At 41.7% G+C, this 23,808-nt stretch overlaps 1 protein-coding gene across 1 annotated transcript in view; it reads right to left on the bottom strand.

Moving 5' to 3' along the window:
- Nucleotides 1–23,808, bottom strand: part of LOC126282514 (probable E3 ubiquitin-protein ligase HERC1) — a 715,173-nt gene that overhangs the window by 548,126 nt on the left and 143,239 nt on the right. Inside the window, 1 exon segment of the mRNA XM_049982172.1 lies at nt 1,246–1,401. Coding sequence (XP_049838129.1) covers nt 1,246–1,401 — 156 coding nt within the window.

The raw sequence follows: 23,808 nt of genomic DNA, 5'->3' as shown, positions 1-23,808 counted from the left end.
CATATTTGATGTAATATGACTCTGGTATGGCACTGGCCTTTATGTAGTGTTTGCAAACGTTATACAGTTACACTAGATCGCGTGTTGAATTTTACTCAACAGATCTGAATTGGTAAATATCAAAACAATGTGATTTATCTCCAGTCACTACCATCCTCTACTTGGTGTGGTGGCTGATGGGAGTAACCAGGATCATTCAAATAATAAACCGAACACAATAGTTTTCAGTCTCTGCTGTGCATGCCCAACTTTGTGATTGTTGCGATCACAATGACACCTTGAACACATGTTTCTTTGTTTGACCACTTGTGGCACTAGTTGACACCTTTGTGTTGCTCAAATGTTTCTGGTTTAAATAATGAAACACTGCACCAGTTAAGTATTTTTTCATGCTTAGCAAAATGTATTTCAAGAAATTGTTCTCATTGTCAAGTGCAAATATTTATGTAAGTATTTTTTTATGTTTAACACTGTGTGTGTGGGGGGTGGGGGGGGGGGGGGGGGGGCTGGCCACTCGCACGCATGTGGTTTTCTGCATAATGGAGCATGCTCAGTACCTTATAGCCTCAAAAAGATGACTAGATTGCAACAGACACAGTATGCAAACATCACCCAAAATACTTATGTAAACATCTGTGCTTGACAGTAAGAATAAATCCTCGAATAGTATCATGCTAACCATGAAAAGATACGTAACTTATGCAGTGTTTCATTATTTAAATAAAGAATTACATATTTTCCTGGTTTTCCAAAAACTTTAATTATGACGAAAGAAATTAAATCAAATGTTTCGACTTCCCAGACAGTTACCTGATCCATTTATGTCAGCAGGTAAACATAGTACAAAATTCAGATTAACTTTTATCAGTTAACAAACAAGTCTCTAATGAATATTTTGATACCTATTATGTACATGTGTCATACGTAAACTAGGAGAAAAAAAAAAAATTCAATGGGGTGGGATGCTATAAGTAACTTTTACTGCTTAAAAAGTTAACTATATTATCTCACTCCTGTGGACTTACTGGGGTCTCTCTCTCTCTCTCTCTCTCTCTCTCTCTCTCTCTCTCTCTCTCTCTCTCTCTCTCTCTCTCTCTCGCCCCCCCCCCCCCCTTTTTCTCTTTCTGTCCCCCCTGTCCAATTTACACACACACAAAAATTAAAGAACTGGAGCAAATATACAACCACTGTGAGGCGAAAGTTCTATGAAAATAACAGAAAAGTTAAATGACTGTTAAAGTTTACCAGTTCCATGTTTTTCGAACCCATACAGCAGTATGCCAGCAGATGGTCTTGCAAAGATGAAAGCAGGTGCTTTAGATTAGGTATAGGTGTAGATTTATCTGATACGATTGGTTCCATTTCATCACTATTTTGAACCAATGCACTAAGATTGTCCAGCTGAAACAAACAGAAATAATCGAATATATAAGATATTATTGACACTAACATACATACTAAAATAATTCTATTCAAATTTAATGAACCTGTAACAAATCCTACCAGATGAGTGCACACAACCAATAGCACATTTTTTAAGTATATATATTTCAAATAAACCAAGACATACATTGCAAATTATGAGACATAAAATCAGATTTTCACATTTTAGGAAAATGTATCCAGGGTGAAAACAGACTTTAGTAATGCAAATCATGACAATGTAAAGAATGGTTAAAGTTCAATGAAATTTCAATGTTGTGACCACTAGAGATAAGAGTTATAGCTCAGATGGAGAAGAATGGGAACATGAAGTAGCCATACCCTCTTTACAGAATAGTCATTTGGCATGATTTTGGAAACTACAAAAAACTTAAAAAAAATTATAGCTGGAGCAAGATTTAAAAGCCAGTCTTTGCAAATACATATCAAAAGATTCTCATGGTCCGCCCCCCCCCCCCCCCCCCCCCCCATTTCATTCACGACAACGTGAAGCCTTAAATTACACACTGACACTACACGAACCAATATAGAAAGAAGCAATTGTTTGACAAACAGAATGTTTAAGTCAAAATTCTCCATAAATTGAGAATCCTAAACTGCATACTTTTGGGATAAGGAACTAGCGTTCAAAAATTAATATTTATTTTTTAACAAATTATGAGCAGAACTGCTGACCAGTGCTTACCAGCTGGAAGCAAAATGTGAAGTACTGCCAACTGACACATATAAAATCAAAAGTGACACCCTACCCAGCTTTCAGAACTAACAGCTGCTTCCTTTGGGCCAGGAGGAGGACAGGTTGTGGAAGGTTAAACAGGAAGGATAGGTTATTCATACCCTAGGATAAGAGAGACTCACCTGTACTCAGGGATAGGTTATTCATACTGTAGAATGAGAGAGACTCATCTGTACTCAGTAGAAGGATAGACAAAGATGATGTGAGAGGCATTAGAGATCTCTCACCCCCCCTCCTCCCCCCCAAGGGAGGAAGTAATAGTTCCAAATGGTACAATAGTGTTGTCACTTTTACTTTTGTGTATGTCTTTTAGCAATACTGAACTTGTCACCTCCTGGTAGGTTTGGAAAGTATTTCAGTTTCACAATTGTTTCCCTGACAGAAACTTCCTTTGATATAAATTTTTTACTGGCATGAACAAGTTATGCCTTATAGCAAACTGTTCAAGATAACAACCCTCAGCTTCACAGCAAACATTACAATGATGTATAAATTTTGCTACACTCTCTCGAATATTCCTGCTGTCACTGAACAATGGGACAATGTACCTAGGTCTCTACCAATCAATCTCTTTCCATCTGTAATGAAGTTTTCATACACTAATAACTTCAGTTATCTATACAGGTAAATATCCACATACCTTAGAGGAGGCAATCCCACTGGCAACAGGACAGAATCTTCCCTTCCAATCCAATCCAACAAAGAGGGGATCTTGTGAGGGTCCTAATCCTCACACATTACCTTACTTCTCACTTTTTATCCTTATTCTTTAGCTTAGCTACATACTGAGTATCAAGATCCATGTAACAATCGCTGGGTAAGTGTATTCAGTGGTAAAAATCAGCCTTGCATGCTGACAATATTTGTTGGATTATCATTGTTGTTTGTATTGCATGTACACTTGGTGTAATATCGGAATCTGTCTCAGTTGGTCAGCAGTACTCCTGATGGGTGCATTTTGATATCATCAGGATAAAATTGCATCTGTCTTGGGATTATCTTCAATCTCATCTTTTGTATCATGTTTACAGAATAGCTGAAGTTTCAGTGTGAAGAAATTCATTGTGTTGTGGCATGTGCGCTTTTTCTAAATCAAAGTGTAACTTTAACTGGTTTCAAGAGAAGGAACAATTCTAACAATAAACAACACATTTTGTGATCCATCATTAATTGCTGTTGATTAAATCCTTTATTGTTCATATCACAATATGCTACTGAAGGAACACAAGTGACCGGCCAATTGGAGGAACAGATGTGGAGAGGAGGAGTAATGTAACACTGTCATTAATATCTTCACAGCATTGTTACAACCTCTTGTTCAGGTTCTCACAAACACTAATAATAATAGGTCACAAGGAAGGTAAAGTATCAATTTAGAATTGTTGGAAGTACAATAAAGTAGTTGTTCTTCATTACATGACAAGATGAGAGGTAGTCGAAGCCAGCAAGACAGCTATTTAAACACAGAAAAAGTTGACAGCATCTACTGAAATGCTACAGTTTAAAATTATCTTTCTCTCATACTTACAGAGCAGAGGGGGGAAAAGGCAAGTGATCAAGTGTGTGAATAGTAAAAAGTATTTATACTATTTACACAAATAATAAATAGTGTCGTTAATACATTAAACTGATAGAGGCTTCTTACACATTATCAGAGTCTATTTACCACACAGAAGACACACCAAGTAGCAGACAGACACAATTAAAAGACACTCACATACAGCTTTCAGCCACAGCCTTCATCAGTAAAAGAGACACACACGAACCATTCACACACATATAATCTAGGATGCAAGCAGCAATTTGGAGGCAGTAGGACAGGGGACGGGGAAAGGATAGCAGTGTATGAGTGGGGAGAGAGAAGAATGCTGTTTGGTGGCGAGTGCAGGGACTAGCCTGCCAACAGGTGCAACGTCAGGAGGTTGTGGAGCAAAGATGTGCGGAAAAAAGGAGCAAAAAAAGTGAAGAGCAGGGAAAGACAGGCAGCTACAAATAAACAGGGTTGGAGATCAAAATAGTGAGGAGATGATAGGACAGAGGGGGTGGAAATTTATGAGTGGAGAGTGAGTGGAGAGTACGTTACCATAGGTTGAGTCCAGGATAATTACCGGAGTAGAGAATGTATTGTAAGGTTAACTCGCATCTGCTCAGTTCAGAAAAGCTGGTGGTGGAGAGAAGAATCCAGATGGCTTGGGTAGTGAAGCAGCCATTGAAATCAAGTGTGTTATGTTCAGCTGTGTGCCGTGTCACAGGGCGGTCTACTTTGCTCTTGACCACAGTTTGGCAGTGGCAGTTTATCCTGGTGGACAACTGGTTGGTAGTCATACCAACATAAAAGCTGTCCAATTATTGCAGCAGAGCAGCCTAGCTGACTTTTTCAACTTGCCACATCCCCCACAACTCCCCACCAACCCTCCACCAAATTCAAATCCAAAGACAAAACATTCATGTAACACTGTTATTAACCTTTCCAACAAAAACCCTCAGCTCCACAGCAGTTTCAGTCCTATCCACAGGCCTCACCTTTGGCCCTACAACCAAATTTAACCATGCTGAATGTGTCAAAGACCGACTCTCTTTCTACTAATCCCTGCAATGGAAGCATTCCTTAGCCACCAAACCCTCCAACCAGAAACACCCTAATTCCAACACTGAACTCTGCCTCTTCCAGTTCATACCACTATCCAACCGTGATCCCCCCCCCCCAACCCCTGCTAATCACCTTCCAGGAATACCTTACCTCCAACTTAGCCTCACCGTCCTTCCCCAGGTCCCTTCTTCAGATCACCAACCTTCCAATAGAAGAAAGAATAGCCAAACACAACTTCAAAACAAATCATGACCTAATAATCCTACCTGCAGACAAAGGTTCCACCACTGTTGTTATGAGTCGCAGAGGCTACCAGGAACAATACCCCCACCAATTATCTGACTCCTCCAGCTATGAACTCTGCTAGGGTGATCCCATCCCTGAAGTCCAACACAAACTCCAATCACTGCTTAAAGCTTTAGGCCCTTCCAAGAACATCTCCCCCGAATCCATTTCACTCCTCACCCCTATGATATCCCGCACACCCAACTTCTACATCCACAAACTCAACAATCCTGGCTGCACCACTGTGGATGATTATTGTGGCCCTACTGAAAGAACTTCGGCCCTCACTGACCAACAAATCTAACCAATCACTCATAATCTAGACTCCCACAGCGAAGACACCAACTACTTCCTTCACCAACTCTCCACCATACCCACCTTATTATCTCCTGGATCTCGACTCATCACTGTTGATGGCATCTCCCTGTACACCAACATACCTCTTGCTTGTGGCTTACCACTGTTGAACACTACCTTTCTCAACATCCTTCAGACTCCAAACCCACTACCTCATTCCTCAATACACCTCGCTAAATTTATCCTACCCACAACTACATCTCATTTGAAGGGAAGGTATATAAACAAATCCACAGCACAGGGATGGGCACCGACGTAGCACCCTCCTATGCCAACCTTCTTACTGACCATCTAGAGGAGATATTCCTAGCCTCCCAAATCACAAAACCCCTAGTCTGGTACAGTATCACTGATAATACCTTCATGATCTGGACTCAGGGCCAAGACACCCTATTTTATTTCCTTCACAATCTCAATACCTTCTCTCCCATCCACTTCACATGGTCCTCCTCAACCCAGCATGACACCTTTCTATATGTTGACCACCTCCTCTCTGATGGCTCCATCTGCACCTCTATCCACATTAAACCCACCAACCACAAACATTACCTACATTCGGACAGCTGTCATCCCTTTCACACCAAAAATTCCACCTCATATGGCCTGGCTGCATGGGGATGGCAGATCTGCATTGACAAAAATTCCATTGCTCAGTATGCTGAGGGTTTTACCAAGGCCTTCACAGGGAGCCACTGTCCCCCACACAGTAGGCAAGCAATCTCCTGTGCCATTTTCCCTCACACCCCCAATCCTCCTACTCCCCCAAGAATCAGCCACAAATGACTGTCCCCTTCATCATCCAGTACCACCCTGGTCTGGAACTACTAAACCACATCCTACACCAGGGCTATGATTACCTATCATCGAGCCCTGAAATGGGAGACATCCTACCTGATATACTTCCCACCCCTCCTAAAATGGTGTTTCATCACCCATCCAACCTCCACAACAATCCTAATCCACCCCTATGCCACTCCCAACCCCAATACCTTGCCACAAGGATTATATCCTTGTGGAAGACACAGGTGCAAAACCTGCCCAGTTCACCTACTCAGCACTTCCTATTTGAGCCCTGTCACAGATTCATCCTACCCCATCAGGGTGCAGGCCACCTGTGAAAGCAGAATTGTCATTTACCAGCTCTGCTGAACCACTGCACAGTTTTTTATATCACTATGATTACCAACCAGCTGACCACCAGGATGGAGGGCCACCGCCAAATTGTGGTCAAGAGCTAAGTAGACCATCCTGTAGCACAGCACCCAGCTGAACATAACACACTTGACTTCAATTGCTGCTTCCCTACCCTAGCTATCTGGATCCTTCCCTCCACCACCAGCTTTTCTGAACTGCGCAGATGGAAGTTATACTTACAACACATATTCCGCTCCTATAATTATTCCAGACTCAACCTATGGCAACATACTGTCCCCACACTCTCCACCCAACGGTATCCATTCCCTCTGTCCTATCATCTCCTTCCCATTCTCATCTCCCCACTGTTTATTTGCAGGCCTCTGAAAACCCATTCGCCCATCTTTCCCCATTCCTTTCATTTTTTTGTTTCTTTCTTCCCCATCTCCCTGCCCCACAATTTCCTGATGCTTTGCCTATTTGCAGGCTAGTCCCTGCACAATTCACCAGACATTGTTCGTCTCTCTCTCCACCTGTATACTACTATGTCTTCCCCTTCCCCTTCCCCACCCCCCTACAGACTGCTGCTTGTATCCCATGTGATATTGCTTTCCGGCCCAAGATGCTGGAGTTGGCAGTTGTGTGTGCACGATGCAGGAATTGTGCTTGTCCGGGTGTGCTGTGTGTGTGTGTGTGTGTGTGTGTGTGTGTGTGTGTGTGTGTGTTTTACTGACAAAGGCTGTGACTGAAAGCTACGTGTGAGTGTCTTTTAATTATGACTGTCTGCAACTTGACTTGTCTTCTTTTCGGTAAGTAGCAATCTGTCTTTTCTTACATTGTTGATATTCCTACCCGAAGTTTCCATTGTTGATTATCAGAGTATGTAGTACAAAGAGACTGGAACAATAAAACAGGGAACCAGTTTTTTCTTCTTTTTTTATGTAACTGATGACTAGTTTCAAGTTAACTAATTTTCAAATTAATGCATGTTACGTAATATCCTCATTGCCACTGTAGAGTCTTGTACCACAAGGAAGAGGATGTTGCTATGGGTGGCTGGTATCCTCTTTCTACAACACAAATGCACAGGTGGATTAATACGGTTCTTTATTTACTGGTATTGGAAACATTTACTTAACTGGAACAGAATCCATGTGTTGTGGTACAAGCTTATCAGTAATAATCCTCTTGCAAACATATTGATAATCTTGCTATTACAAACTTTAGTCTCACTGTTGGTCCCGCTATAGTCACTAATCTGGTCGTTATGTACTGTCGTAGACTGAGTGAGTCAGTGAGGCCCTTCTGTCAGCAGCGACAGCCTAAATACATGCTGTCGAGAGGGTGTTGGCAGCGTGTTGCTTGTCAGTATGTCTCTGGCCTCTCTTGTTATAAGCGCACTTGATCCAGCGCCTACTATCGATCTTCGTGCTACATCTTTGCCGACTGGTGTGCTGGGGACAGCTTATGCCAGCACATGTAAAGATTGTACATACACTTATTTTGAAGTCACGTGTTTTTTTGTGGTTCATTTTTTTAAGTACTTGGCTCTGATTTCTATATCAAACTGATTAACACATGTTGCTGTCCCATTGTTAAACCAGCATGCTGGAAAACCATAAAAAAAGAAAACCTTTGCAAACAGCTATATAAGATCATAAAAGATACTAATGAAAGTCTTTGTTGCTCCATTATTGCATCAAGAAGACTAATGAAAGTGTTGACTTGCTTTTGGGAAGATATATTGAATTCTCATAATTGGAAGAACATATTTCTGAACACAGTAGGCACCTAGGGAGAACTTGTTTTGAAGAGAAGGCAGATCAGGGTTAAGCAAACACTTAACATGAAGACAGCTCAGAGTGGAAAAGTAAGGGGAAGGAAACCAGGCATTTTCATTTCAAATTAAACATCCTGGCATTAGGCTACAGATCCTCTAAATCTGAGTGCAATGCCTCAATCAATGAGCCATTTTGCTTGGTAGCTTTGAATTTAAGTGACAAGTCACTGCAGAACTTTTGGATTTTTAGCCAGATACCAGTCATTCACTCATTTCTGGAACACAAAAATCACACACACACACACAGTAACTGAAATGCAAGGAGGAGTACTCTCAAACTAACAAAAAATTGAGAGAATAATTAATAATACCAGAGTAAAATGATGATGTAACATGATCTACTGAAAGTTAAGAAATCATTAAAAACCAGGTATCTTGCAGGGGAAGACCTGCAACCCCTGAATCTTAACTACTAAAAATGTGGAAAACTAACCCTTTAAGATAAGTATTGGATAAAGCTTTTTTCAGAGCTATAGGGCGCACGTGCACACACACACACACACACACACACACACACACACACACACACACACACACACACACACACCTGGAAGAAGAGGAAGGGGGGATGAGGAATCTTTGGGAAAGGGCGGTGGACGATTGGAAAGGAGAGGCAGTAGATTCACTGGATAGGAATGTGGCATCAGCAACAGTGGTCCCATTCTGGCCAAAAGCAGAGGTGAAAAAGAAGACAAGCGTGCAGGAAGATTGGTTGGTTGATTTGAGGAGAGGGGACCAAACAGTGAGGTCATTGGTCCCATCGGATTAGGGCAGGAAGGGGAAAGAAGTTGACTGTGTCCTTTCAAAGTAACCAACTCAGCATTTGCCTGAAACAATTTAGGGAAACCATGGAAAACCTACAGCAGAATAGCCAAATGTGAGCTTGAACCTTCATCCTCCCAAAAGGGAGTCCAGTATGCTAATAACTGTGCCACCTTGCTCGGTAATAATGATAAAAAAATTTTATTTCATTCTGCTTCCATCATTCTAACTTAGCCTCAGACAGAGGCGGAAGCAGTTACACAAACTACTCCGCAGTATGTTTGGTTGGCTCCCATGCTATTATGCTGCGCTAGGGAAACCACCACAGTAAATTGCTGAGTGAGAGATGCCAGCTTTCTGTCACAAACCAGCCAATGTGGGGACAGGGTGTCATCATGTGAGGCACGCAAGAGAGTCAGTGAGATAGCAGCCATAACAGTGAGTCGATCTCTTGCCTCCAAGCTTCTTTACCCATTGGATGTGTCCACATGCCCTTCCTATTAAGAGCAAAATGCTCTTTGCACACCATGTGTGGTTCACTCCACAGCCATAGCAGTTTTCATGAATATTGTACACATTAGTGGTAGTTCTTGGGAATAAAACCAATTTTTCCCTGACTCCTGGCATTTCTCATTTTACATGTAGGAGAAACATCCTGGGTGCCCACCTGAGCTACTGATACCCATCATGACAGGAACAAACTGGTTCCAAAAGCAGTATCTTTCCCACTGTTCGATCCAAATATATACATTCTTGCTGATCCTATGTGCTGGCAACCACAGTGACACTTAGCAGTTTGCTGCCTCAGGCTGCTTAGCTGTTCGCACTAGATGTGCCTTCTGGCGCATGACAAAATGCCATGCCATGACAGTTCAATCAAGCGTGAAAGTGCACTATATGGCCACATGCCGATAAGTGTCGCAGCCCATGCCAGGGTAAGCTACCGGCAGTAGAACAGTCACAGGGCAGCTGCCTCTCCAGCTGCTCCCAATGCTGTCACTTTTGCCACTGACACCACCTTCGTCGCCGTGTGATGACAGTGTTGCTGCAACGCATTCTGCTAGTTAACAAGCCTGGCGAACTTCCACGAAGTGATATTTCCATCACCTTTAATAGAGTGAGACTTTTTTTGTGTGCATCTGTTTGGACTCAGTCCCCATTTTGCAACCTTGCCTGATTTATGTCCTCACCAACCAGTGGAGAGGACCGAGTCAGCTCCCGATGCAGCAACTGTGGCCCTTAATGAGCCTGATTGCATTACTTTACTGCAACAGCAGATAAGCACCCTGTCACCTGATAAAATAGAGCTACAGAAATGGCTTAACGTGATAACTCGTGAATATGAAGCCAGAGCAGCCGAAAATTCAACAACTGTAAATCATCTGAGATTCCCTAAAGTTGAAACAGGAACATTGGTATCAGATATAGCCAGTAAGCTTCCAGCCATAAGTTTTGTAACTTTTTTTTGGTGGAAAGCTGAGCAAAAATGTAATGAATCAGTAGACGGGTTGTGGGAAGCATCCACTTTTGAATTCTTGGCAAAGGGAGCATGGAGTTAGCTATTACTGTCATTGGTTGTCCACCCTTAGACAGAAAAGCAGGGAGGACTTTGAAACATTGGCAGATAGTAGTAGGGTAGAATCTTGTCACACGTACACCCTAGGAAGGGATCATGAAGTGTTAATTGAAGAAGCTGAAGCGAGAGCAACTGATGTATTGACACGTGGAATGAATCCACATATAGGGAGTGAGGTAAAGGTAGTTTTCCCCATCTCCTGACACAAAGCAGTCAGACTTGCTCTATTACGTGAGGAAGCGCAAAGATAAGTAACTGCCTCGGAAGTGCCAGCGAAGGGCGACATGTGTTCATTAACAACATGGACTGCTAGAGATGCAGGAAGCCCAACCACACGGCCAAGCACTGCTGGACTTCCTGTTGTAAGAGATGCATACTGTCAGACATGAAAAGGACCATTGTCCACAGAATAAGTGGCCAAATCCCCATAAGAAGAGTGTGCCAGCAGGCAATAAAAAGAATTATCAATCAAATAGGAGTACTACTCCATGGGGAAACAAGTGTGGGGCAGGTTCTGTCACCCACCCTTGCCCCCAATGAAATATAAGAACCCCATGAAAAGGGGAGAAACCACTGAGGATCAAATGGCTCTGAGCACTATGAGACTTAACATCTGAGGTCATCAATTCCCACCATTGAGGTAGAAAATTTAGTTTTAGAGGGAAAGCTCAGACGGAGGACTGTCAAAATTCTTGTGGATATCGGAGCTCAAAACAGTGTTGTTCTTGTTCTAATAATGATAAGCATATGCTAAAACCACCATGCTACAATTTAAGTGACTTGGGGACAAGATGATCAGTCCTGCAAGCACATGTGTAACAGACCTGCACATTGAAGGGGAAAAGTACGTCTTCGATATGGAAGTAGTAAGGAAACGCAGCCAGGATTTTGGTATCACCCAGGAGAATGATTTCCTAACATCACTATCAGGCTATGTTAGATTGTAGAACATGCACTGTTTGGTTCAGTGATACACACTACTGTCCAGACAGTGAGTGTGCATTTCATTCGCGAGGAACCTGTGAAGGGTGGCCTACCTCACAAGCTCCACCTGAACCATGTAAATAGCTGTTGAGAACTATTACACCTGTAACAATCGGCGGTGGAACAGGTAAAGTTCTCTGGATTGAAGTCAAAGACCGAGTACTGCCAAGATCGGACTTTCTGGTTGACTATCTCACCCAGAATAAATTTCTCCATGTTAGGAGATGTCTAAGTAAACCAGGACAGGTTTCAAATACCTGTGTGCGTTGACAATTTTGGTCAACCAGATGTGGCACAATACTAGCCAGAGGTGAAGAAGTTATGAAAATAGAAGTTTCCAACCAGAAACAGTGTCAAGAGAAAAGACATACGCAGTTACTGGCGAGGAAGGTTTGCGCACTAGTGCCTTAAATAAGAAATCTTTTGAAAGAGTTGTAGGCACATTTGCCAGAGTCAAAGCAAAATCTTCTTTGTCTAGTTTTAGAGGAGTATACATGGTTACTCGAGAAAAGGCAATCAACTGACCTCATACGACACAAAATTCCCACAGGACACACTAGACCAATAGCTCAAAAGCCGTATTGTTTATCCCATGAATTACAATCTATTGTTGAAGATACAATTCAAAAGGAATTGGCTGCAGGGATAATTCAACCCTCTGCAAGCCCTTGGGTCAGTCCAACTGTAATTGTGCCAAAAAAATCAATTAGGAGGAAACCTATCATCAATGTCTCAGTATGAGACACCGGATACTTACCCTCTGCCACATATTGATGAGATGTTAGACAGGTTAGGAAATTGCAAATACTTTACCACCATGGACAAGCATTCTGAATATCATCAGATTCCGAGTGCACCACAAGATAGACATAACTGCTTTTGTGGTCCCATCTGGACTGTGTGGTCCCATCTGGACTGTTTGAATTTTTACACATGCCTTTTGGTCTAAAAAAAAATGTGCTTGCCACTTTTCAAAGATTTGCCAACTAGCTATTGAGAGGTTTAAAGTCTACTATGTGTCCTATGTCTCTCAACAACATCATAATTTTTGCAAAAACAATGGAAGAGCATGCTGAAAGACTAAGAAATGTACTGTCTAGATTGCAAAGTACACACTTGAGTTTAAAACTAGAAAAAATGTTCTTTTGCACAGTCACCTGGGGTGCATCATTAGTTCAGATGGGGTTAAGCCAGATCCTAGGTTAACTGAGACAGTGGATAATTTTCCAATCCCAAGAAATTTTAAAGAATTAAAATCTTTGCTAGGTTTAGCCAACTATTAAATTATGCTACAATATAAAATCCATTAACAAAATTACTTAAGCAAGATACAATATTTGAATGGACAGCTGAGTGCGAAGCAGCAATGGGGAAAATTAAAGGAATTCTGACTAGTCCACATTTTTTTTTTTTTTTCTTCTTTTTCTTAGAAGAACAAATACGCCGGGAAAATTTCAGAAGTCACATAGTCCACATTTACTAACATGTCTAGATCTTGAAAACCTTTCATTCTTTTAACGGACATATCATATTGCGCTGTTGGAGCTGTTTCAAGTCAGGAATATAATGGTGAGAAAAGACCAGACAAATGACCTCAGCAGAAATTAATCACAGTACTACTGAGGAGGAGTTGCTAGTTCTCATGATTGGAGTAAATTACTTTAAGTGTTACTTATATGCATGTCAGTTCACTGTGTTTATGGACCACACTGCTTTAGTATGGATGTTAAGTTTAAAAGATCCCAGTGGTTGCTTAATGAGATTGGCATTAAAATTGTCAGAATATGATTACACAGTTCAGTATAAGCCTGAACGCCTGCACAGCAATGCTGATGGCCTATGTAGAAAGGTTAGAGTTGCACAAACAGTTTTCAAAGAAGAACTGAGAGTATCGCAAGAGAGAGACGCAGAATGCCACCACTATGCATCACTCTCTGATTCTGTTACAGAAGATAGTACACTATATTGCAAAACACCATTGGGTGGTAGACTAGTGATACCTAAAGAATTGCAACAATGAATAATAGCGCAGCGCCATGCCAGTTTACTGGCCTGCCATAGTGGGCAATGAGCTATGAATGCAAGAACAGCCTCTAATTACTGGTGGAGAAGTCAACATACCGATGTTAGGAACTACAAACAAAATTGTCTGTCTTGTGCGCAAAGAGCACCTCCACAAAGGACTAAAGTTTCTTTACAAACATTACCAGAAGCATCAAAACCATTTCAAATTGTAGCCTTGGATATCTGCAGCCCATTTCCACAAAGCATCAAGAATAATAAATATATATTGTCAATTACTGATCGCTTTTCAAGGTATTTAATTTTGATACTACTTGTGGGTATGACCACTGAAGCTGTTGCTTGCACCTTTGTCAATCACTTGGTACTGCAGTTTGGAAGTCCTGATACAATGCTCACTGACCAAGGCTCATATTTTATGATGGCCCTTTTTACTCAAGTTTGCAAAATGTTGTGAATAAAAAATGGCAAATTACACACTTTCACCCTAAAGCCAATGGGTGCCTAGAGCAAATGCACAAAACTACTGTGTGAATTCTATCATATTATGTAGGAAAGACTCAGATTGAGACAGATATGTAGGATTTGTCACCTCAGCATACAATAGTCATCTCCTTGAGACAATGGGATATTCCCTGTGCCAAGCAGTCTATGGGAGACCAATGAATTCACCCTTTGAGACTGACAAATTGCCCCGACATCAGTACAGGTGAAGTTGAAAGGCTTGCCCACCATCTCCAAGTCATATGGAACCAAGTTAAATACAGTAATTTTAAAGTCACACAAAAACAGATGGAACATAGCAACAAAGGCACTATAGTTCCTCAATGTAAACCTGGTGATATAGTATTGTTCCAAAATCCTGTGATGAAAAAGGTAAATACTAAGAAGTTCATTTCTCGGTATGAGGGCCCCTTCCCTCTATTGCACATCACCTCCCTGGTGAATACCGAAATTCAGTTACCTGATCATACTGCAATAGTACACTTTGATGGGTTTAAGCCATATCAAGATCCATCTGTGCCACCTGAACCAGCACCGCCTGCTTCTAACCCTGAAGTCACTTCGACCAGTAAAGGTATCACTACTAAAAGGCAGACAAAGATGACCAGCACATCCTCGCTATGCTTTAAAAACAAGCATCCCTATGCCCTGCGGTCCAGGGACTAAATGAAAAGGACGTAGTGACAAGAATGTCGAAAATGGATAAGAAGGATAAGAATCATTTACTTATTTGTTTGTATCTATAAAATGTTTTAGCCGGACAGAACTGAGTGCAACAGAGATGCATGCTGTTCTGCTAAAACCAAAAAATGGGCAAGGATTGCTTGTGCTCTTTTATGCTACTAGTTGAGTCATGTTATAATATAATCATAGTATTAAGCATCAGCAACTAGAGCAGAGGAAAATGATAAGATTCAAGTCATGAGAACTAACTGATAAGTGAGCTAACGAATTAATGCTTTTTCAGTTGTGGCAAATTTCTGCCAGTTACAGTAAAACACGAAAGTATGAGTAAGCTTGTGATACAGCCGTCATGAGTTACAAAAGTTAGACATAATCTACCATTTACACTTGGTCACAAACATAAAATCTACAGAGAGTAAGTTGTTACGAATCCATGGCAACACATTTCTTAAATTTAATTAATGCAGGCCCAGGAAGGCAATAACCTACACAAGGAATATAGGAAACCAAGACAGTTTGCATTATGTCACTGTAAGTGAAATAGATGCCAAATGTAGCAAAAGGCCTCTCAAATGCTTAATAGTAATCCATTCCTCAGAAACACATGTGGTCGCAAGTCAATGCAAGTGTTAGATCCACATGAAGAACCCAAGTTATGCTCCACTTGAGAATCAGTCAGAAGCTACTCTTTGTGCCATAATTTGAACACCTAGAAAATGTAGAGAAAGTTAACTGCCATGTCACTCAATGTTACAAGTACCATTGGACAGCTTGAGAGTCAAAACCTCACACTTGCAAGTAACAGCTGTTACCAGTATGCAACTGTTTCATTTCTTCCTACAATGCTTCACACATAGGGCAGTTCTGTTTCTCAACAAGTGTTATGAGACGATTTTTCAGTCAATTATTTATACTGCCACAAGCAAATTGCTATGAATGTCTACACAGAGAGTAGCAAGTTACCAATTGTGTTAATTTTGAAGTCAACCAATTGTATTTACATGAAGATGAAATGGTTCACTAACACAGCTAACTTCTATGCAACACTTAAAACTTGCGCAAGTTGAGTTAGAAGTGTACTTTTAAACAAAGCCTTGACTATTATTTTACACTTCAATTTTGCACACTTAGGCAGCAATTCAATCCCATTTAGGTTCAAGATTGTTGTTTATTATTTGCAAGTAAGGAAAATTTGTTATAAAACAAGAAACTAATAAAGATAAGCTTACTCTCGCCAACTTAGAGGCAACAGGACCGTAAACGTGTCACTAAAAATTTCTACACCATAGGATCATTTATAGACAGCCTGGTAAATATCTTTCCATCCTCATGATATGAAAAATATTAATGGAGTTACAATTGGGGAAGCTTAGCTGCTATGGCGAGCAACATCACATTGTTGCTCGCGTGCAGGATTCAAATGCGTGCAGGCTCCCTCACCACTTCTAGCAGCAAGTGGCGTCCATCGCTCTGACGTCGCATGGCACTCATCTGTCTGGCCATATGCTCCTCTTGTTGTTTATGACCTGCACATATGCATTTCTGTACTGACTGGAGCATACCAGTAGATCATTTCCTTTCATAATCATCAACTGCATCCCAGATTAGCAAAGAATTATTGAAATGTAAAGTTAAGGCATTAAATCCGTTATCAAATAAACGGTTATGCACTCGCCTAATGGCTTAGGTAAGTCCAATGTTAGTCTGCTCAGGTATCACCTGAAAGTATTCTGCACAATCTACCATATCAATCATAGTATGAAAGCTAATGCCAATAGCTTTCAGTAGATAAAAGAAAATGTTTTTAATTTCTCATGGAACCTGACTCCATTGTGTGATTGAAGAAGCAGAGCTATAATCGACATAGTTTTGAGTGTAAACAATTATACCAGTCCCATTAGGAATTTCAGTTAACACTTCCTGGCAGATTTGGTTGTGCCATCTGTCATCATAACAGGAGTAATATTTTAGCAAGGATCAGCTACTATATGCATTTTCGTGCAAATCCTTGCTATGTGAGAGAGAGACAATATAATATGCCGCAATAGTCAAATCCTTCTCAAGTACACTTACTCCTAAGAGAGATTTCAAACTAAGCAGACCACATACTAAGATACAAATACCACGAAATTCTACTCAGGATGCCATGGAGGAAATACCAATTATTTATGGTGTTCAGTAATGCTTCACTCAAATTATGATGTGAACTGGCATTTATTTTGTGGCCGCAATCACACTATAGGGACTTGAGCATCTGAAAGTGACTATGCGTAAACAGCTTATCAATCTGCAGTATTTTCAGTCAAATCCCTACATCACTAAACATAATTGAAGTGAACTATTAGTTTTTCATATTTAATGATAACAACAAATTATCGAGTATTACAAATTGATATTGATCCTACCACTCTACCAATGAGCCAGATACATTTTCCAATGTTTCTCAGCCGTGTGAATATTGCTCTTCATAAAGGCACTGGACAAGCAGCCAGTGCTCCAGAGGTAAACTCGCTATCGATGCGACATGGGATCGTGTTGACTATAGCACATACCACTGTATCACGCCACAACAATTGCGCCGAGCCTCGCTTAGCTACAGGATTCAGCACCTTACCTAACACAGCTAGAAAACTTTGGAATACAGCCACTGCGAAGGTCTTCAATGATGACTTAGGTAATAAAGAGGACACACATAAAGAAAGAAAACTTGTAATGATACAAATCCTCAATGAATATATCACCCAGTAGTTAAGTATTTGAGAGAGCCAAAAACTGTTAAGAAGATTATCTACATCTACATCCCTACTCCACAAGCCACCTGACGGTGTGTGGTGGAGGGTACTTTGAGTACCTCTATTGGTTCTCCCTTCTATTCCAGTCTCATATTGTTCATGGAAAGAAAGACTGTCGGTATGCCTCTGTGTGGGCTCTAATCTCTCTGATTTTATCCTCATGGTCTCTTCGCGAGATATACGTAGGAGGGAGCAATATACTGCTTGACTCCTCGGTGAACAAAAGCCCATACTGAGCTACTGAGTGTCTCTCCTGCAGAGTCTTCCACTGGAGTTTATCTATCATCTCCGTAACACTTCCGCGATTACTAAATGATCCTGTGATGAAGCACACTGCTCTCCATTGGATCTTCTCTATCTCTTCTATCTTCTTGTCTTAGCAACAAGTAGAAGTAATAATGGAATGCATGACACAGCTTAAGATACAGTAAGAACTGTTAAGCACACATTGCTCAATAATTTCACGTGAAATATACCAGCCTAGAGACGGAAGTAAATGAGAACAGAGATAATGAGAGAAAAGGTATCATAACAGTCCCTGCTCTAGCTCTTACTGAAAAACATAAGTGAAAATGTTTATTGTGATTAGCATAACGTTTTGGAGCTCTGCTTGCATGTCTTTGAATTTCATTATGTATTTTGTACTTTATCCGACAGTCTACCTCCTCTCTCTGAGCTTGTTTCCCCACTTTGAAGTATATTTTTTATTTTTATGTTACTATGTCATGCATAAATGTGTTCAATGCAATTATAGGGTGCTCAAACTGAGCTATGGGGAAGTATTGTAACTTTGTTCATTTGAAAATAGCAATTGAGAGAAACATTCCAAATATAAAGACATAAGTCCTTATCTAAATATTGTAAATAATTGCTGCTCACCAAACAGAGGAGATGCTCAGTCGCATATAGGTACAACAAAACAACTGTCACAAATTAGCCTTTGGCCAGTATGGTCTTTGCCAAAAATAGATAACACACACACACACACACACACACACACACACACACACACACACACACAAAACCACACGCGCGGGCGACTGCAGTCTCTGGCAACTGAACCCACACTTTTTGACGAAGGCCATAGTGTCCGAAAGCTAATTTGTGACAGTCTTATTGTTGCACTTATCTGAGATTCAGCATCTCAGCTATATGGTGAGTAGCATCTTTCCTTTTCATAATATTGTTACATTCCATCCTCAATTTTCCGTTGTATGATGTTGTAATTAATTATTTGCTCCCACTGCGTGCACTTTACATAACAAATACTTTTTGTGCTGAATCCAAACACAGTGTGCGTGCCATGACACACGTTACTTTAACAATTTATGTATAGTAGCAATCCCCATAGAATGGGTGGTAGGAAAAGATTACCCCATGAGAACTGATAGTAGTTACCTGCACTAAAATCCATTCAGAATCATTGTTTGGTGACGCAACACGCTCTACTGCAGTAAGCCAAAATAAGGCAGCCGACTGCGAAGAACCGGCTTAGTGGCAACAACATTACACCCTTAGGCAAACGGAAATGCCGAAAGGTGTAATCTATCAATTGACACGAGACTAAACACCTATTGATTTCTATGGTAGACCGAGTATGCTTGAATCGACTCGACACAGTTATTTATACTACTGACGGGGCATGGTGCATGTGCCTCCGTTCAGCTGGACTTGCCAGTTGGCGTCCATGACCTCATGCTGCTGCAGTTGATTTTTTTTTATCTTCCTGCTTTTATTGCTTACCCTATTGCCATGTTATCAGCCCCATTCTGTATGTCTTTTTTCTGTTGATTTGGAGTTAGCCGGATTAATTGAGACTAAACAATCTGACAGTACCAAGACTATCACATTCTTTTCCAGCCATATCATACCAAGATATTGCTCCTCTCTTGTTGCAGTGATCTGTCGCTCTCTCTCAGGTATCGCCATAAGATGTCAATAGTGTCCTAATTAATTAACCAAGTATATCACTTAAATGTAGCAAGTAAAGTCTTACAAAGATAGCAAACACTTTACACTTTAACAACACATGCCTATGCTTAAGGTACTGAAATGCAACTTTGCTGCTTGTTGGTCATCATGAAACTGTGTTGTTTCTTTGCTCCACTTGGTACTGAGCAAGATGCTGAATGACATAGTCAGAATTATTCTAATCGAGTGGTCGTTTCAACCATTACGTCTGTGCCTGTAGCACTATGGATCATTGACAATATTGTATGGATTTTGTATAAATACATCTACAATAAAACCTGCGAGTCACCACCACAGGTTGTACCAAATCCCCAGGCAGATGGTTAATACCTTGGGTAACATCTGATGAGTCACACATCACACACATGGCCCTTCCAATAGGATAAGCTTCTGTATAACTGTCTACACAACTTTTATGCAAATTTGTTGAAAACAGTTTTATGGGAAAGTAGTTTTCAGATGCCTGGAGTAAAAACACACTAACTATCTGTAAAGAAAGTGTTTGATACCTCAGTTGATCAGCTGCCAATTACACCTCTTACAGACGCCCTCTGAATTTGTATCTATACCTTATTGTTAGTTTACTCCTGTCTATTCTGAGTTCCGTGAGCCTCCATTGACACGAGTGTTGCAGTCGCTGGTACACAACATGCTCTCATTTGGCCAGCTGGCCATTTAACAATCTTGAATCCGCGTCTGTATTACAGCGACCAGATGACCATGCACTTTGGCTCAGTTGCAGCCCAGCTGGTCACCACCATTGTGCCCGCCATTGCCTTGGGTCCACACCCACACACAGTCAACTACCGACCACAGCACCAACTCAAAAACGCTTCGCAAAGTGTGTAGAAAATACATTACATTACCACATACTTCCAATTATGAACGACTCAAGTGACATCAATGGATAATGATACTGTAAAGTAAAAACACAAACTTTGTACCCCTTACTGCATATTTCATAATCAATTTTTAAAAAAATGAGAATTCAACCCTCCATTTGTTTTAAGATCCCTCTTTTCAATAAAAAAAAAACACTAACTTTCAGCTACCTTCCATGTACGTCAAAAGTGGTTTGAACTGGTCATTAAGATGATTAGTGTCAACCATTGAACCAATCACAGATCTGTAACCGGCTCTCAAGGAAGGCGGAAGGAATTGTACATGGCAATGGGTAATAATCGTAAAAAATTTTATTGTATTTTGCTTTCATCACTTTAAATTAGCCTCAGGCAGTGGCGTGAGCAGTTACAAAAACTACTCTGAGTATGTGTGGATGGCTCCCACACTATTACGTTGAGCTAGGGACATCACTACCACGGTACTGCTGAGTGAGATACTCCAACTTTCTGCCACATAGCTGCCAATGGGGGGACAGGTGCCTTCACATGAGGTACGCAAGAGGGTCTGCAAAGTGGCGGCTGCTACAGTGGGTCACTCTCTTGCCTGCCAACTGCCTTACCCACTAGAAGTGTCCACCAGTCCATCCTATTGAAGGGCAAAATGCTCATTCCATTCCATGCACGGTTCACTCCACAGCAATAGCCAGTTTTAATGGATATTGTACCCATTAGTAGTAGTTCTTGGGAATAAAACCCATTGTTCCCTGAATCCTGGCATTTCTCATTTTATGTGCACGAAAAACACTCCGGATGCCCACCCATCTCCTGATACCATCCTGACACATACACTCAGTACTGCATAAGAGAGGGTGTGGGGTATTGGATGAGTGAAGTTAAGAGTCTTAGAACAGGGATGGGGTAAGACACGGGGCAGGGGGTTAGCAGAGACTGTAGCAGACACAGTGTGGATGGATGTGTGTGTGTGTGTGTGTGTGTGTGTGTGTGTGTGTGTGTGTGTACGCATCCTTTTTTTCCCCCTAAGGTAAGTCTTTCCGCTCCCGGGATTGGAATGACTCCTTACCCTCTCCCTTAAAACCCACATCCTTTTGTCTTTCCCTCTCCTTCCCTCTTTCCTAACGAAGCAACCGTTAGTTGCGAAAGCTTGAATTTTGTGTGTATGTTTGTGTGTCTATCAACCTGCCAGTGCTTTTGTTTGGTATAAATATATATGAAACTCCCACAAGGGAAAAATATATTAAAAACAAAGATTCCAAGAATTACCAAGCGGGAAAGTGCCAGTAGACAGGCACAATAAAATAACACGCAAACACGGACACAAAATTTCTAGCTTTCGCAACCAATGGTTGCTTCTTCAGGAAACAGGGAAGGAAAAGGAAAGATGAAAGGATGTGCGTTTTAAGGGAGAGGGTAAAGGAGTCATTCCAATCCCGGGAGCGGAAAGACTTCCTTTAGGGGGAAAAAAGTATAGGTATATACTCCCGCGGCGCGCGCGCGCGCACACACACACACACACGCACACACACACACACACACACACACACACACACACACACACACACACACACCATACATATACAGACACAAGCAGACATATTTAAAGGCAAAGAGTTTGAGCAAAGATGTCAGTCGAGGCGGAGGTGCAGAGGCAAAGATGATGTTGAATGACAGGTGAAGTATGAGTGGCGGCAACTTGAAATTAGCAGAGATCGAGGCCTGGTGGATAACGAGAAGAGAGGATATATTGAAGGGCAAGTTCCCATCTCTGGAGTTCGGATAGGTTGGTGTTGGTGGGAAGTATCCAGATAACCTAGACGGTGTAACACTGTGCCAAGATGTACTGGCCGTGTACCAAGACATGTTTAGCCACAGGGTTATCCTCATTACCAACAAACACTATCTGCCTGTGTCCATTCATGCGAATGGACAGTTTGTTGCTGGTCATTCCCACATAGAAAGCGTCACAGTGTAGGCAGGTCAGTTGGTAAATCACGTGGGTGCTTTCACACGTGGCTCTGCCTTTGATCGTGTACACCTTCCGGGTTACAGGACTGGAGTAGGTGGTGGTGGGAGGGTGCATAGGACAGGTTTTACACCGGGGGGCGGTTACAAGGGTAGGAGCCAGAGGGTAGGGAAGGTGGTTTGGGGATTTCATAGGGATGAACCAAGAGGTTACAAAGGTTAAGTGGACGGCGGAAAGACACTCTTGGTGGAGTGGGGAGGATTTCATGAAGGATGGATCTCATTTCGGGGCAGGATTTTAGGAAGTCGTATCGCTGCTGGAGAGCCACATTCAGAGTCTGATCTAGTCCTGGGAAGTATCCTGTCACAAGTGGGGCACTTTTGTGGTTCTTCTGTGGGAGGTTCATTTGCCACGAAGGCCTAGGCTGTAGGGAAGGGACCATTTGATACGGAATGGGTGGCAGCTGTCATAATGGAGGTGCTGTTGCTTGTTGGTGGGTTTGATGTGGACGAATGTGTGAAGCTGGTCATTGGACAGATGGAGGTGAACATCGAGGAAAGTGGCATGGGATTTGGAGTAGGACCAGGTGAATCTGATGGAACCAAAGGAGTTGAGGTTGGAGAGGAAATTCTGGATTTGTTCTTCACTGTGAGTCCAGATCATGAAGATGTCATCAATAAATCTGTACCAAAAATTTGGGTTGGCAGGCTTGGGTAACCAAGAAGGCTTCCTCTAAGTGACCCATAAAGAGGTTGGCATATGAGGGGGCCTACCTGGTACCCATGGCTGTTCCCTTTAATTGTTGGTATGTCTGCCCTTCAAAAGTGAAGAAGTTGTGGGTCAGGATGAAGCTGGCTAAGGTGATGAGGAAAGACGTTTTAGGTAGGGTGGCAGGTGATCGGCGTGAAAGGAAGTGCTCCACTGCAGCGAGGCCCTGGATGTGCGGGATATTTGTGTATAGGGAAATGGCATCAATGATTACAAGGACGGTTTCCGGGGGTAACAGACTGGGTAAGGATTCCAGGTGTTCAAGAAAGTGGTTGGTGTCTTTGATGAATGATGGGAGACTGCATGTAATGGGTTAAAGGTGTTGATCTATGTAGGCAGAGATACGTTCTGTGGGGGCTTGGTAACCAGCTACAATGGGGCAGCCAGGATGTTTGGGTTTGTGAATTTTAGGAAGTAGGTAGAAGGTAGGAGTGCGAGGTGTTGGTGGGGTCAGGAGTTTGATGGAGTCAGGTGAAAGGTTTTGTAGGGGGCCTAAGGTTCTGAGGATTCCTTGAAGCTCCGCCTGGACATCAGGAA

The sequence above is a fragment of the Schistocerca gregaria genome, chromosome 7, assembly GCF_023897955.1.
Source record: "Schistocerca gregaria isolate iqSchGreg1 chromosome 7, iqSchGreg1.2, whole genome shotgun sequence".
Taxonomy (NCBI): Eukaryota; Metazoa; Arthropoda; class Insecta; order Orthoptera; family Acrididae; genus Schistocerca; species Schistocerca gregaria.
The sequence above is the reverse complement of the archived record's forward strand: the minus strand, read 5'-3'. Positions and strand labels throughout refer to the sequence as shown.